Here is a 16,422-nt window from a genome sequence, read left to right on the forward strand (position 1 = left end):
TTCAGAAGATCATGTGACACTGAAGACCGGAGGAATGATGCTGAAAACTCAGCTTTGATCACAGGAATAGATTATATATTAAAATATACACAGAGAATACAGTTTTTTCAAACTTTTTTCATTATGGTTTCTACTGATTTAAAAAAAAAACATATGAATAAATATAGCCTTGGTGAGCACAAGACACTTCTTAACATTTTTTTTTTTTTACTTGCGGTGGTGTATATAATCAAAATATATATATTTTTTCAATTAAAATAAATACTAATAAAATTGAACAAAAGTCTGAAAAACATATTTTTTTTTCCTTCTTTTTTTACCCACCAAAAATCACCATCACACCAATCTCACCTATACAGCTGCTTCCTCTTCTCTCCTTTACTGGGCGGGCCCAGCTGATCTTGGTCCAATGAGAGCCAAGCAAAGAAGCTGAAGGCGGAGCCTGGCCAGCGGAGGATGGTCGGCACAGCGATGCCAGCCATGGGTGGTGACAGATCAAAGTACTGCATGGCGCTCTCCATGCCCTGTTTGCGCAGCATCCCCAGGAGCGCCCGCAGCACCGGTCCCACATACGGATGAGCGCCGCCGGGCTCGTCCTGACGCAGGAGTCTCAGCAGATTCTGGAGCTCAGAGGAACTCAGCGACTGGCTGCCTAAAGATCCCAACAGGCCCACCAGACTCTCAGCACAGGCCCGGTGCAGCCGCTCGTGTCTCTCCAGAGCCGACAGCACCACCAGAGTCATGCAGGAGTTGACACAGGTGGCTCGCGTCCGCCGGTTCAGACCGCAGATGCGCCGGAGCCAGTCGGCAGTGAAGATCTGCAGCTCGGCAGAGTCCAGCTCTGGAAGCCACTGGATCAGGAGCAGGAGAGGCTCCACGTTACTGATGCCCAGGAGACCCACGGACGAATGCTCACCCTCAACAGCCTGCAGGAAGACAGCCATGAAAAGAGAGAAAGTGACTTGAAAAAATGGGGAGGATAACATCATGTGCCTGACAGGAAACAGGAAGTGTCGGACTCACCATGTTCATGAGTTCCTTCAACAGGTGTCTGGATGGTTGACCCAGTGACACCAACACCTCATACAGGTGAGTGTAGCCAATCCGCTCCTTAAACACTTCCTGCAAGGGAACGAGGCCGTTTTATTTACTATAAATAATTCAATGAGTTGTTCAAGACCTCTATCTATCCCTTGTCTCATGCACTAAAACTAATAGCATTAAAGCATGAATTGGAAATATGATTTGAAATAAAGCTAAAACAATTGGAGTGAGTATGTTTTACAAGAAAATTCAATTTCAGCCATTCTACTCCAAAATTTAATTCTATAAAATTAGTTGTGAAATTTTCCAGCAATTTCTGAGAGAAAATTCTAAAGTTTCTTACACCATTTCTGTCATAATTTAAAACCGATCCTAAAAATGATTTTAAAATTCTTTCATATTTCCAAGTTTTCCAATGAAAATTATTTCTTAAGATCCCTTTGTTCTACTGCTAATTATAACAAGTATGTATAACCACACTACCATTCAAAAGTTTGGGAGTAGCAAGATTTTAATTATTTTTTGAAAGAAATTAATACTTTTATTCAACAAGGATGCATTAAATTTATCAAAAGTGACAGTAACAACATTTATGATTTCTGTCAAACAAATTAGGTTTTTTATTATTATTCAAAGAATCCTGAATAAAATAGATCAAGATTTCACAAAAAAAAAACATTTAATCAGAACAATTGTTTTCAACATTGATAATAAGAAGAAATATTTCTTGAGCAGCAAACATCATATTGAAACGATTTCTGAGGGATCATACGTTTATTTTTTATGTAATAATCCTATTATAAAACATCACTTTAGGCCCATTCCAGAAATGCATCCTGCACATAAAGTCTTATAATAGATCACTTGATTATAACAAACCTTTGCAGCAGGCGACTTGTGCATCACAGTGGTGAGAGTTTTGATCGTTGCCACGGCAAGAGAGTCAAGCCTCCCTTGGAACACCTGATTGGAGGAAATCACAGTCAATCAAGAGATTCAACCAATGACTGAAGACTCAGAAGTACAGCATGAGGCCTATTCTATTCCTGCCCTATCTGTTTACTTTGCCATGCAAATGATGAGAAAATAAAGCCATGACTAATGGCAGAAATGCTACAACAGAACCATGCTTACATGAACAGGCAGGAATAGAATCAGACACTGTGGGTAAAAAAAAAAAAAGCTGATTATCAGAGCGAAACTGATTCTGATATATACAATATCAGACCATCAGAGCTCAGATCTGAAACTCAAAACTCCCCAACACCAACACAAACACCAAAAACAATGTATACCCTCCACAACCCCAAAAATCTGTCCAGCCACACCGTGTCATGAGACTCCTGATTGGCTAATTGCAAAAATCACATGACATTCAATCTGCCATTGCAATTGGCTAGTTCATTAGGTATAAGAATATGACAAAGACTGGCTGGAAAGTGATGCAGCAATAAACTGAGTAAGACATGAAATCAAGAAGGTACTTCTATACAGCGTAAGGCTGAAGTCACAGCATCCCAACCCTGTTACCAAAGCACCAGAGGACAGGCCAAGGGGGACGGGAGGGAAACAAGCAAAGCAAAATATATCACATGAGATGATTATTGAAAGACCACTCCATTACAAGCTTCTACGTGAAGAGATAGACTAATAACTGTTCTGCTTCTGCAACGAGGAAGCACTGAAAGGCTCATGAAACAGGGCCGGTCACTTATGGTGTCAGATTATCTGGATATGACACTCAGTGTTGTCTGGTCACAGTGCAAATACAAATGCATGCATATGACTGGGTTATAGAAACAAAAATGTACCATTTTAAATATATCATTTACTATATATCGTTTTCAATGAGTCCATATAAATGTTATGGAAAAATCACCTAAAAACCACAACAAAAAAAGTTCTTTTAAATGTGAAACTAGTGATAGGACAATATTTTAGCCAATATTAGACTATAATGAGAATATCAGAATATGCCAATATCCATATTCAGTTGGTTGATTAACATAAACAGAAAACACTTTAAGAAAAATTTAGTATACTCTATTTTTTAAGTAAATCTTGTAATATTACGTGCAATTTCAAATATTTCACATTATTTTAATTGCAGCAAATTAATGTACATTATTTTCCATTATTAAACTGAATTTTTTATGTTTTATTATTTGTTATATTAGGACTTTATAATATATTCATTATTATCTAAGTAGGAGTGTCCATCATATATTATTGTACATGAATATTATAAACTTTTTTAACATATATGAAATAATCAATATATATAAATATATATATATATATATATATATAAATAAATATATATATATATATATATATATATATATATATATATATATATATATATATATATATATATATATATATATATATATATATATATATATATAGGCTCACTATAGATATTGTTATCAGTTAATTATTAAACAAATTAAAATTTGAGTTATGTGACTCACAGTGACCCTGCTCAGGTGAGAGAGAGAGAGAGAGAGAGAGAGAGAGAGAGAGAGAGAGACTTGTCCTGGAGTGGTCATGTGGCCGGCGGGGGGCGTGGTTTGTGGGAGGGATAGGCACAGGTGGGCGGTACCTTAATCTCACTCTCTCCTGTCAGTAACCTGTTGGTTAAATCTTTCTGGTCCTTGTCTGCGGCTGTGCACCTAGCGTTAACCAGCTGCCGGACGGAGCCGACCGCAGCAAGCACAGACGGGCAGATGAGAGGAAAGTGCAAAGGGTTAAGGTTAAAAGGTAAGAGGTCAAAGGTCATGGCCCTAAGTGCCTAGGTGTTCCGTCTCTAAAGGACAGAAACATGCACGGATAGAAGGCAGTGCTGCAGTTCTGATACGTGTACATGCTGTAAGATGATAAGCACAGTGAGACAGTTTTAATAGCAACAGAAGTAGTAAAGGAACAGTTAATCTGAAACACACAAATATTCACAAATAGATAAAAAGAAGGATTGCAAATATTTGCACAAAAAACTGACTGGCAAGACAAATTATTGATAAGCACACAAGGAAAATCCTGCACTTGAACACACTGTGAGTTAAACGACAGTAAAGGAGTCTTTAGATTCTGACTGGATCTAAAACAAACAGATATTCCTCTCAACCACTACAATGTATGCGGCAATCGGTCATTAACAACCTGAAAAAGTCCTCGAGTGTCAACAGAGCTCAACTTCTGGGTCTCGGAAGAATTCAATTAAAAACCTGAAAATAAATCTTTTAGAGATGACATCTATCTCTCATAAGAGACCTACTATGATTTTAAAGCTGCCGAATTCTGTAGAAGTCAACTTCTTTTGACTACATTATTAAAGGATCACAGTTAACTGCTGAATATTAGTATGTTAGGGTCATATGTGCCCTTAGGGAACTCATTTACATTAAAAATATAAATAATTATATCACATCTTGTTTAACAAACTAATGAAGGCAAAATAATCTATCGTTCAAAAGTTCAGTAAGTGGTCAGTAAGATCATGTTTTTGAAAGAGTCTCTTATGATCACCAAAGCTGCATTTGTTTGATCAAAAATAATTAAAACAGTAACACTGTGAAATATTATTACAATTTAATTTGAATTTATTTTAAAATGTAGTTTATTCCTGTGAAGCAAAGCTGAATTTTTCAGTAGAACAGCACTGAAACAGAAATCTTTTATAACATTCCAAATGTCTTTACTGTCCCCTTTGATCAATTTAATTCATTGTTGCTGAATTAAAGTGTTATTTCATTAAATTTAAATTCCAGTATAAAAGACAGCAGTGGTGTTGTCTAATAAGAAAATACATTATTATTATGTCTTTTTAAAGTCTTATGAGAAGAGTAGTGCATTCATTCCCTCAAAACAGACATGAAATCTTTCTTCCCCCACAGATTTTCAAAGGCTTTTGTCCTGTGAATCAAATATTGATTCATCTTGGAGAGGCTTAGGAGGAAAAATTCTCTGAATGTTCCCAAAACAAAGAAACCTGAAAAAGGGATTGTAGTGACTCAGAACTGAATAAACCTGAATGCATGTCGGTCAGGAATCATAGCATCTGTAGAGGAGCTCACCTTGCTGTTCTGCAGGAGTCGGGTCAGATGCTCAAAGCAGTTACTGTTGAGGAAGATGGCCTGCAGGACGGGGCGGTCGCTGCACTCAAACATGTCCTGAATGGTTTCTGAGTGAAACGGAGGACAGGATTCAGAAGAGAGGAGCGGTCGAGATTAAAGTTAAACACGAGTGACCGATCTACTCACCGAGCATGTTCACCTGTAACCCCACGAAGCGGCTCTCCCAGTGCCGAGAGCGGGGCGGCGACGGGTGACCTTTGACCTGCGCTGTGGCGGCAGGGTCCGAGTTGAGCAGTTTGAAGTAGCTCTCCAGCACAGAGCTGATTTCCACCTGTCTCTGATCGGAGCTGCTGGCCAGGAGCCGGTGAACTACCTCTCTCAAACAGCCCAGAGTCAACAGAGACTTCCTGTCAGGAGCCTCACTGTCCCAGTCCTCTCCGTCTCCATCTCCACTCAGACACTCGCCGGCACCCAACACTCCCAGCAGCACCTCCATCGTGGCCGGAGAGATGGCCAGCAGGGCGTTACGCTGATCACAGGTATGACCCATCGAAAAGAAGAGTGAAGCACATCATCTTGAACCTAAACCACCTCACATTCTAATTCCACTGACATCTTTGTAGGTGATTTTAGTGGAACATTCACACCTTTCAAAACAGCTAAAATGGATCTTAATTAATTAGAAATGAGTACTTTATAGACATGTTTTAGAAGAAATGTTTAAGAACTATTACTTAAAAATGTGCGCTCATGCTGTGAGACACTGAAAACAAAAACAGCTAAGTCATGAGCATGAAAAACACTGAAAAACAATACAAAAATTGTACTGTCAAATGATTCATCACATCCAAAATAAAAGTTTTTGTTTACATAATATGTGTGTGTGTACTGTGTATATTTATTATGTATATATTAATACAGATACATGCATATTTAAGAAAAATATATGTATATATAAAAAATAATATTAATATTAATATATTTATGTAAATAATTTCAAAATATATAGATTTGATATATAGATATTTACATATAGATATATAAGATTTATAGATATACACAATACATAAACATTATGTAAACTAATACTTTGGAAACGATTAAATCGCGATTAATCGTTTGACAGCGATATTAAAAACAAATAAAATAAAAAAACATTTTGCAAAAGATTTAGATAAATGTTAAGCATGTCAAATGTAACAGTCACGGCATCAATGACATTTGCATATTTGGGCTTCACTCTTGCATTTATTTGCATACTTAATATGACTGGTCTTGTTTTTTGCAATTATTTGCATGCTGTATTGCAATTGGTCTTCTTTTGTTTATTTATTTGCATACTATATTGCATCTGGACTTCTTTCTTGCAGTTATTTACATAATTATTTGTAAAATGAATTGCAACTGGTTGTCTTATTCATATTTATTTGCACAAGAAATTATGACTAGTCTTCTTCCTTGCAAATTTTTTTAGAAAGAATTGCAATTGGTTTTCTTTAATGCATTTAATTGCATACTAAATTGTAAATGGTCTTCTTTCTTGCTATTATTTGCATACAGAATTGAATTTTTTGTATGTGTACAATTTTTATACTACATTGCAATTGGTCTTTATTGCATTCTGAATTGTGACTGGTGGAAATGTAATTTCACCAGTTAACGCACCATTTTATCTCTAACTTCAGCTCTATTTTTTTGCTGCAGTGGCATGATCTCACCTGTCCACCCGCAACAATGGCTCCAAACAGGTGCAAAAGGCAACATTTAAGACTGTCCTTCAGGTGCTCACTCTCCTGAAAACATTCTGAAACACACACACACACACACACACACACACACACACACACACAAATGAATGAAGAGATGTCTGTTTTTTATGCAAATACCATGCAAAAACACACTGAATTATTTCCTTGCATTCTTCCTGTTGTCTCTACAGAGACCCCCAGGGTTTTTTTCGTTTGTTTCATTATTACTCATCAGCCCCTCAGTGCTATAGACTCAGACAACAGAACGTGAGATAATGACAGCATTAATGCACAGGTACACTCAGAAACAGAGTGACACTTCACATCTCTGACACACAGATAAGCGGCGTGAGTTTCTAACCACAGGAACACTGAAGCTGCTTTGTTTAGAGAGCGCTGGTTATGTGTCATCGCTGAAGGCCAAATGATAAACAGCAGATCTTATCAGTAAATAAACACACCACGTGCCCCACAGGGTTCATCCAGTGAAAGAGAGAGAGAGAGAGAGACTTACGATAGAAGAAGGGCACAAACTCTACAGTGAGCAGTGCGGCTTTAAACTTCTGTCTGCTTCTCTCCACAGTACTGAGCTGCTGTCTGCAAGAACACACAGACCATAGACCCATCACACACGCTTCAGTACAAGATCTCACAATCCTGCATTTGACCTTATATGTTAAATCCCCAAGATTTAAAGTCAATATTTCAATGATTTAAGAACAAAAATGTGCATATCCGAGGTTATCAGGAAAAAAAACTAAAACATTTAACATTTTTTCATGTTTTATTTTGATTGTCTATATAATTTAAAAACATACATTTTAATTTTGTAATTATTTTTATGAATAAATCCATTATTTGCAAAAATCCCTCCAGTTGCGGTGGGAGTGTAAAATAAATAAAACAAACACTTAAATAAGCACATAAATGTATTAATGAATTAATAATAGTGAATGTATTAACCATAATATATTGATTTAAATATTAAAAATATAAACTACTACATAAAATTGAAAAACAAATCTATTGAGGAGATTTGAATATGTTAATATTTTCAGTGGCATTTGTTCCACAAACACAGGTTATCTTCCCCAGCCATGTTACCTGCCCTCAAATAACCTTTCAAACACACACACACACACACACACACACACACACAAAGACGAACAGCTCTTCACTGAACCTGTAGAACCAGACTACAAGTGTTTATTGGTCAAACACAGCTGTGTTTTTCACTTCATATGTGTGTGTTTGCCTCATTTGACAGTGTGTATCTGTGTGGATCATGTTACTGAATAACAGCCAGCTTCACTGGATTGAGGGCTTTTGGTTAGCAACACCTAAACAATACCTTGTAACATAAACCTTCACATACTCATTCTCTCCACTGGCCGGTCGTTATTGTGGTGCCGAATAATTTAAGCAACATTTACAAGCATTTCACTGCAGACAATGATTTCAGAGGTGAAAAGTTTTAATATGATAAAAGATTATGAAAACAAACATTTCTTTCTTTCAAATAACACACTGACGAATCATTCACAGGAAGACCAGGAGTATTTATTAAGAAAGTAAATGATTTACTCTTTCAGTAAATGGTTTTGATTTACCGTTGACTCTGCACCGCTATTTTAAACAGAGCAGCGGTTCATTCCACAGATTAGCAGCACGAGGAAACGTCTGGATTAGTACATGCTCGTACAAAGTGATTAACAAATGAGGCCGTGTTGTCCTATTACTGAAGCATGACTGGCATTTGACAGCTGGGATGTTTACATACAATGCATTTTTTTGCATGCGAGAAATGTTCCCCGTTTGACAGTTAGGTGACAGTGTCGTAAGACGCATCATGTGTCATCAAAAAGAAATATTTCGGTAATTTCTGAAAAGCTTCAGCTGTGGGATCTGCATGGGTTGCATATCATATCTCACCCGTGAATGCCATGCCTCCAGTTGTGATAGGGATCATACAGACTCTCACAGAAGGCCAGAGCGTGACGGACAAACTCCTCGGCCTGTGTCTGATCAGCCAGCTCCTTCTCTTTCGTCTTACTCTTCAACTGAACAGAGATAAAGAGAGTCGACTTACTTTAATAATGCAGAAATACTGGGGGAATAGGGAAGAGGGAAAGGAAAAAGGAAAAGAAGAGGGAAAAACAGTACTGTTTGACTACCTTTAAATAAAAGGGACAGAAAGTAACAAATAAATGGCTAAACAGAAAACTTGATTTTGAAGCGAGTTCCAGACCTGTTGGATGTAAAGTGTTGTCATGGTGATGATGTGGTTTATGTAGGAACAGGCGCCGATCTCTTCCACATTTGACAGGTTCCTGTCAGACAAATCACACAGCTGTCAGTGTGTGTGTGTGTGTGTGTGTAGCAGTACTGGACAGACTGCCGTGTGACAGGACCATTAGTTCTAGCTGTCAGAGAGATTCCCCACCACCCCGTGATCATAAATAACACACTGACTGCTGCTGAAGCAGGACGTCCAGCTGACGCTACAGATACTGTGAGTGGACAAATGACAACATCTTACTGAGTGGACATGCATGTGAAATACACGTTCACTGAAGAAGACAATATCGTCCCAGGAGCTACAGTAAGGTTATAACGTTTGCCATCGGTTAGATGTTTTTAGGCTGCATTTATTTGATTAAAAATACAGTAACGATAAATTACATTGTGAAATATTATTACATTTTAAAATACATTTTTACTATTGTAACATTTGAAATTGTAATTTATTTATTTGATCAAAGCTAGATTTTCAGCATCATTATTCCAGTCTTCAGTGTCACATGATCCTTCAGAAACCATTATGATATGCTGATTTGCTGCCCAGGAAACTGATTATTTTTGTGGAAAACAATGATTTTTCTATTCTTTTAATAGAAAGTTCAAATGAACAGCATTTATTTAAATATTATATATTTTGTAACATTATTTAGAAATGTCTTTACCGTCACTTTTGATCAATTTAATGCATCCTTAATTTCTAAGATATTACTGAACCCAAACTTTTGAATGATGGTTGTAAAATGTAGCCATCTAAAATTAGCATTATATATTCAAGAGTTTGATTAGAGTCATGTTAAACAGCCTTAAATAAAGTTATCTATGGGATTTACATTTACATTTATGCATTAAGCAGACGCTTTTATCCAAAGCAACTTACAGTGCATTCAGGCTATACATTTTCTGACCAGTATCTGTGTTCCCTGGGAATTGAACCCATGACCTTTTGCGCTGCTAACGCAATGCTCTACAACTGAACCACAGGAATACAATATCCCCATTAAGTGTGTGTGTACATTTGAGAAGCAGCTGCCATTCGAGCAATAGCACTTTGGGACCTTAAAAGTCTCGATGTAAAAGTCGCTGAAAGTGGAAACCATGTATGAAGCCTCGGCAGCAGGTGCTCGGAGAACTCTTGAAACATACAGCAGGATCACAGGTGTCCAGTTTCAGTTTTTACTGAGATTCGGTGCACTTCATTATTTTCATAAGAGACTCTATATGCAAACAGTTCTTTTACTTGAGTAAGTTTGTGCATTAAGCTTGAATACTGATCCATTTGTGCAATGATTTTTCTTAGTCATAAAGCGCTTCTCTCCCATCAGTCCCCCAGAGTCTGACCTGCAGATGACGATGAGGAACTTGAGGAGCAGGAGGGCTAACGTCTGCTGCTCGGGCTCCAGTCCCTCAGATGCTTTCTGCACACACTGCAGCAGCTGCAGACGCAACACCTGCAGGATGTTATCAGGTAACAGCGTCATGACGGGTGGCGTCTCTTCCAACCTGCAGAACACATGTAAAATCACCAGAAATTAGGGCTAAATATTGACACAAATTTCACTAACTTGCAATTCACAATTCACAAACTCGTGGTTCGATTCACAATTCACAAACTCGCGGTTCGATTCACAATTCACAAACTCGCGATTCAATTCACAATTCACAAACTCACGATTCGAATCACAATGCACAAACTCGCGATCTGATTCACAATTCACAAACTCGCGATCTGATTCACAATTTACAAACTCGCGATCTGATTCACAAACTCAGGATTCCATTCAAATTCACAAACTCGTGATTAGATAAAAAATTTAGAAACTCACAATTAGCTTCAAAATTCACAAACTCGTGATTCGATTCACAATTCACAAACTCATGATTTGATTCACAATTTACAAACTCATGATCCGATTCACAATTCACATACTCGTGATTAGATTTACAATTTATAAACTTGCAATTCGCTTCAAAATTCACAAACTCGCGATTTGATAAAAAAAATCATAAACTTGCGATTCGAACCACAATTCACAAACTCACAATTTGATCCACAATTCGATTCACAATTCACAAATTCGCAATTCGATTCACAATTCACAAACTCGTGATTTGATTCACAATTTACAAACTCATGATCTGATTCACAATTCACAAAAACTCAGGATTCCATTCAAATTCACAAACTCATGATTAGATAAAAAATGTGGAAACTCGCGATTAGCTTCAAAATTCACAAACTCGCGATTCGATACACAATTCACAAACTCACGATTCGAATCACAATTCACAAACTCCCGATCTGAATCACAATTCACAAACTCAAGATTCCATTCAAAAATCACAAACTCTTGATTAGCTTCAAAATTCATAAATTCGAGATTAGCTTGAAAATTCACAAACTCGCGATTTAAAAAAAAAAAATTCACAAACTTGCGAATTGATAAATAATTCACAAACTCACGATTCCAGTCACAATTCACAAACTTAAGCTTGCAATTCAGTTAGCATACTTGTGAATTCGATTCAATTCTGATCTCAATTGGTAATAATGGAATTATAATAACTTTTAAAAGATATAATTACATTTCTACACTAGATTGTTGTTTAAAATATAAACATATAAATGGTGGTTATGAAACATTGTTTTCATGATGGATTTGTTCAAACATACATGAAATATGAAAGAAAGGTTTAAGGAAAAATAATATGTAATATATTACATATTTAAAAATTCTTGGAATCAATATCAGTTCACCAAAATGAGAATCTATTAAATAAATTATCCTTTTTCAGCACATCCCTATTATAAACGCAGAACCATTATAAAATAGTCCATATATATTGATTATGATATCTAAATGGAGCTTTTGTGATGCTTGAATCCCCTTGGGACTAATTGCATTGAAAATGAATACCAACATATGGGGTTTGAAGGCATAATTGATGACAGAACTGTCATTTTTGGGTGAATTACTCCTTTAAAACACCTCTGGGATTAGTAATTCTGCAGTCCTGACTGTGAAGGCAAATACTTTGCACTACAAGAGTGTGTTTTTTTCCCATCTGTGTGAGAAGAACAGCACAGCTGCAAAGGAGAAAGACCAATAAACCCATGACAATCCCATCTCCCACTCCGTCTGTCGGTTCCTGGCTCTCCTCTCGCTCCACATTACGTAATGTCATTTGACAGCCTAAGCACTTCATGATCACATGACCACAGCTGGGAAAGCGAGAGTGATTTTCTCATGCCACATACTCTGCACTACCACCGCATAAATCCTTCAACGCTGAACACTCTCCCTCTTTCTGTCCTTCAGCCTCTGTAACGGTCTTATTTCCCACTTTTATTTAGTTCTAGACTCTTCAATTTATTTTCCATGCAGACATACACATAGAGATAGGGCTGGCTTGATTTTCTCTGTATTGCTGCTCACTTGCATCAGAACGTGACCTTGATGGCAGGGGTCTGTTAAATATGTCAGTGGATAATGAGCCATGAATGTACACAAACCGACAACTAAACAAAACAACCATGTGATGCGTCCATAATATTAAGCCATTAAATTTAGCTCATTAAGATTAACAGAGGTTAGCAGTTAAAAAAGTCTGTTTAGTCTCATATTACACACCGACAAACTACTCAAAAGTACTGCCATTAATTAAAACTAAAAAGTGTTACTTTATTTCGTTACTTAAACTTTTAAGGCAACACTTCACATTTTAAATGTAGTAACTTCAAGTACTAACATTACAAAAACCAAAATAAAACTACTAACACAGCAAAGATACAACAAAATTATTACAAGTTAATACAACTTAGCTTATATTAAAGTCAAAACCAAAAATATAAAAATAAAATCTAATTCACAATATTTACAAACACTATTCACCATTTTTCCAGTACGTTTTTGTCTTCCTGTATGGATTTTTATTTTAAATAAATATATTCGAATATTCGAAATGAAATTTTTTTTGAAAGCCCTAATTCATATGTGCATTCTTAAGTAAATACAAATATTATTTGTCTCTTTTAACTGCAAGATAGGACTTTTATTTCTACAGCTGCGATATTTTATGTAATGTTGCCTCTAACACAAAGCTGATTGGCTCTTTTAACTGTAGGCGGGACTACGGCTGCCATATTGAGCATTATGGTTACACCCATTCATATACAGGTATGTAGTGTACTAGAAGGCCGACCTCCACTTCTACACAGTTCTACACAGGGAGTGATTCAGAATACAAAACTACATACTTTAAAAATCTGACTGAATAAGCTCCAAGGTGGAGCAGACTTGATACCAACTGTCAAAAGACTGGCTATGCAAAACTTTAGCAAACGTTAGTCCAGAAAAAACTGAAAAGATGTGACAAGGAACTGTGAACTTAATCTCATTCTTTTGAGCAAGTATTCACTTGATAATGGAGGTTTAAGTGCATCTCAGATGGTTAACTTGATGGATGAATGTAGCTAGACTGCATTAATGTCTACCTGGTTGGTGGTTTCTCGAAATCCACATCCAGGCATCTCTCGTAGGAGTTGATGAAGATCTCCAACCAGAGTTTCAGGTAGTCTGGGTCCTTCTACAGGTTTCAGAAAACCGATAAACAACAAAGAAAAAGGAAAGTGTTAATCATGGAAAGAATTATTCATGGAAATGCAATCTGCTGCTAGGTGTGCCTTTATGCTTTTGGCAGACGCTTTTATACAAAGTGACTTGAGTTGCATTCAGGTATACCTTGTCATTGAGCTACAGGAATGATTTCAGTTAGATAGGCATCTTTCTAAGGTGTGTCCAAATGTTTTAGGTTTAGCGGGTGGATAATATCAGGTGCGACACGAGACACCTGACAACTAACAAACTGGCCTGACCACATTCCTGCAGGAATCGCCAACCAGATACCCATTCCAGCATTCCTGAAGACAGACGAGCTTGACCTAGAACAACGCTCCTTAGAAATATCCACAAACAAACCCTTTCACACAGATTACCACGTGCAGAATTAAATCTGGATCGATAGCAATCTGAAGAGCTGTTCATGAAGCATGTGACACTGTAATTGGCGTGGCTGGAGTGTATCACGACTCAATGCGGCCGTTTGTGTGGTCAATGTTTAAGCTGTTCTACACTCAGACATCCAGAACAGGAAATCATGCTTTAAAATTCCTCTCGGTGAGCTCATCAGAAGAGAGCTATGCACATCTACAGCAAAAAAACAACTGACCACTAGCAGATATGGACAATAAAACACCAAAAGGAGAGTGTTTTGGATTTTTCCAAACACAAAAAAAAGTAGAATGTGTTGATGCATGCGTGGAAAAGAAAAGCCCATTCATTTGGGATCGAGCGGCAAGACACATGTCTATTGAGGTCTAGATCTGGCTAAAGGTGGCACACCCTGTTTATTTAGAGCTCACGCCCCAGAGCGGGCCCTGCTTGCTCCTGATGCCCTTTCCAGCTGAAGGGTGTGGGGCGAGTCGGTCACATCCACCTACCCATGCATGTCAAGCTCCCAATTAAACGAATAAGCGGTTCTTCTCCTAAAACTGGTAAACTTTAACTTTAAGTCGCCTTTTTTATATTTTAACCCTGGGGGAAATGATTTTGTTGTAACTTGTTTTGTTTGTTCATGTCAAATTGGTGTGGCTTTTGTGTGGGATTTAAGTATCTGACAAATGACTAGCACCTAGTACTAAGAGTACTATATTCTGAGGGCTTATTTCAGAAATGATTACGTATAGAAAGAAAACTCCCTGAGATTGGCTAATGTGAAGCATCGCTAATGCTGGGTGTATGACCTACAGCCACAACACTGAGCTCACTCTTATCACATGGGCAAGACATTCTGTCCTAAGACACGCCATAATGACTTGTCTTCAAGTATGCAGCATAGTCTCTCTCCTGTGATCATTTCCAAATCTGTTATCCTCTCTTTCAAGAAATAGGCTACTGCTGGTTAAATGTAACTTAAGCTTGGGATGTTGTCAGTCTCTACAGAGAATAACGCCGCCTCTCCCCTTTGATTTGTAAAAACAAATGAAACATGCATTTACAAGTCAAGCCAACGAGTATTTAAACTTGTCTTGCTGTTCTAAGCATAGACAGTAAAAGAAATGGACACAGCGACCCCATTGGAACTCAATTGAGACAAGTGAAGCCCATTTTTAGCGTTTTTTAGCACTTCCGTTTCTGACGCGCAGACTCAAACTAAGCTTGATGACGTCACCAACCTGTCTGCCAGATGTAAATCTTCTAGTAGCTGTGCGTGCAAACTGCCATCGTTAATCTTGCAGAGACGGCGAGCTTGAGCGGGGAGTTCTTTGTCGTGAGTGAGCAGGAGTAAGTATTCTGATTAATTATTTTGTATAGTATTTTAAAATGTAACGCCAGTACGCCATATTAAGTTAATTGCCTGCGAGCTTCTCCTCCAGTCTGTACGGTAATGCGACAGAGAGACGAGTGGTTATGACGCAATCGTTAGCCTATTTTTTTACAAAAACTGTTTATACGGGGCCATAATGTAACATAGAAGGTAATGGAGCCCTTTATACATTGTCGTGTATCTTCAGAAATAAATAATGGACAAACGGAGTCTTTAAACGCCTCAAATGTTAAGTTATTCGCTGTCAAAGTGACGCCAAAATGAATGGGAGTCAATGGGAATGCTAACGCAAGTGAAGTTCTGCTAAAGGATGACAGCCCCCACCCGACTTCAACTTCCGGTCGAGTTCCTTGCCCCCTGGTTCTAAGTCTTCTAAAGCAGTGTTTGTGTTAGCATGGTTGCTAAGCTAACAACATGATACTTTTACAGTCCTAAAACAAACATTTTTTAACTTCTGTTTCCATCGTCCCAAAATAAAAGGTTGCCTGAAATGTGGTCTGTGGATAAAGCAAGCTCAAAATAATGTTTTAATCTTTGACATAAAATACATCAATACTCCATTCCATGTTTTTTTAAGCTTTTTGTGTCTTGAAAAAGATGGTTGCTAGGGACATTAAACGCCATCACACTAAATAGATAGAGTAAAGTCACTCCCTCACTTTGTGAATAACACAAAGTGTCCTGCAAACTATTTTAACTCAAACTTTCTAGGTTGTAGATTTTTAATACAAATGTAAAGAGTTGTTGTTAATGGTGGTGACACTGAAGTCACATGACAGTGGTGTAGTTCATTCATGGCCTTTTTAGCTTTTTACTTCCAGTGATTGTGCAAACATTTATATACTCCTTTCAGATTATACAAAATGTTA

The 16,422-nt window shown here is 37.4% G+C and overlaps 1 protein-coding gene across 4 annotated transcripts in view; it reads right to left on the bottom strand.

Moving 5' to 3' along the window:
- Positions 1-16,422, bottom strand: part of nbeal1 (neurobeachin-like 1) — a 50,084-nt gene that overhangs the window by 26,462 nt on the left and 7,200 nt on the right. For 2 of the 4 annotated variants that reach the window (XM_026256314.1, XM_026256313.1), the window contains exons 3-14: positions 13,662-13,753; positions 10,508-10,669; positions 9,117-9,198; positions 8,801-8,928; positions 7,383-7,465; positions 6,839-6,924; positions 5,307-5,649; positions 5,121-5,227; positions 3,650-3,733; positions 1,924-2,007; positions 1,024-1,122; positions 352-926 (exon numbers count right to left, since the gene is read on the bottom strand). In XM_026256314.1, the coding sequence (XP_026112099.1) occupies positions 352-926; positions 1,024-1,122; positions 1,924-2,007; positions 3,650-3,733; positions 5,121-5,227; positions 5,307-5,649; positions 6,839-6,924; positions 7,383-7,465; positions 8,801-8,928; positions 9,117-9,198; positions 10,508-10,669; positions 13,662-13,753 (1,925 nt within the window). The remainder of the gene's footprint in view (positions 1-351; positions 927-1,023; positions 1,123-1,923; positions 2,008-3,649; positions 3,734-5,120; positions 5,228-5,306; positions 5,650-6,838; positions 6,925-7,382; positions 7,466-8,800; positions 8,929-9,116; positions 9,199-10,507; positions 10,670-13,661; positions 13,754-16,422) is intronic. The other 2 variants (XM_026256318.1, XM_026256316.1) reach the window with 1 other exon arrangement.

This window comes from Carassius auratus, chromosome 6 (assembly GCF_003368295.1).
Source record: "Carassius auratus strain Wakin chromosome 6, ASM336829v1, whole genome shotgun sequence".
In the NCBI taxonomy this organism is placed as follows: domain Eukaryota; kingdom Metazoa; phylum Chordata; class Actinopteri; order Cypriniformes; family Cyprinidae; genus Carassius; species Carassius auratus.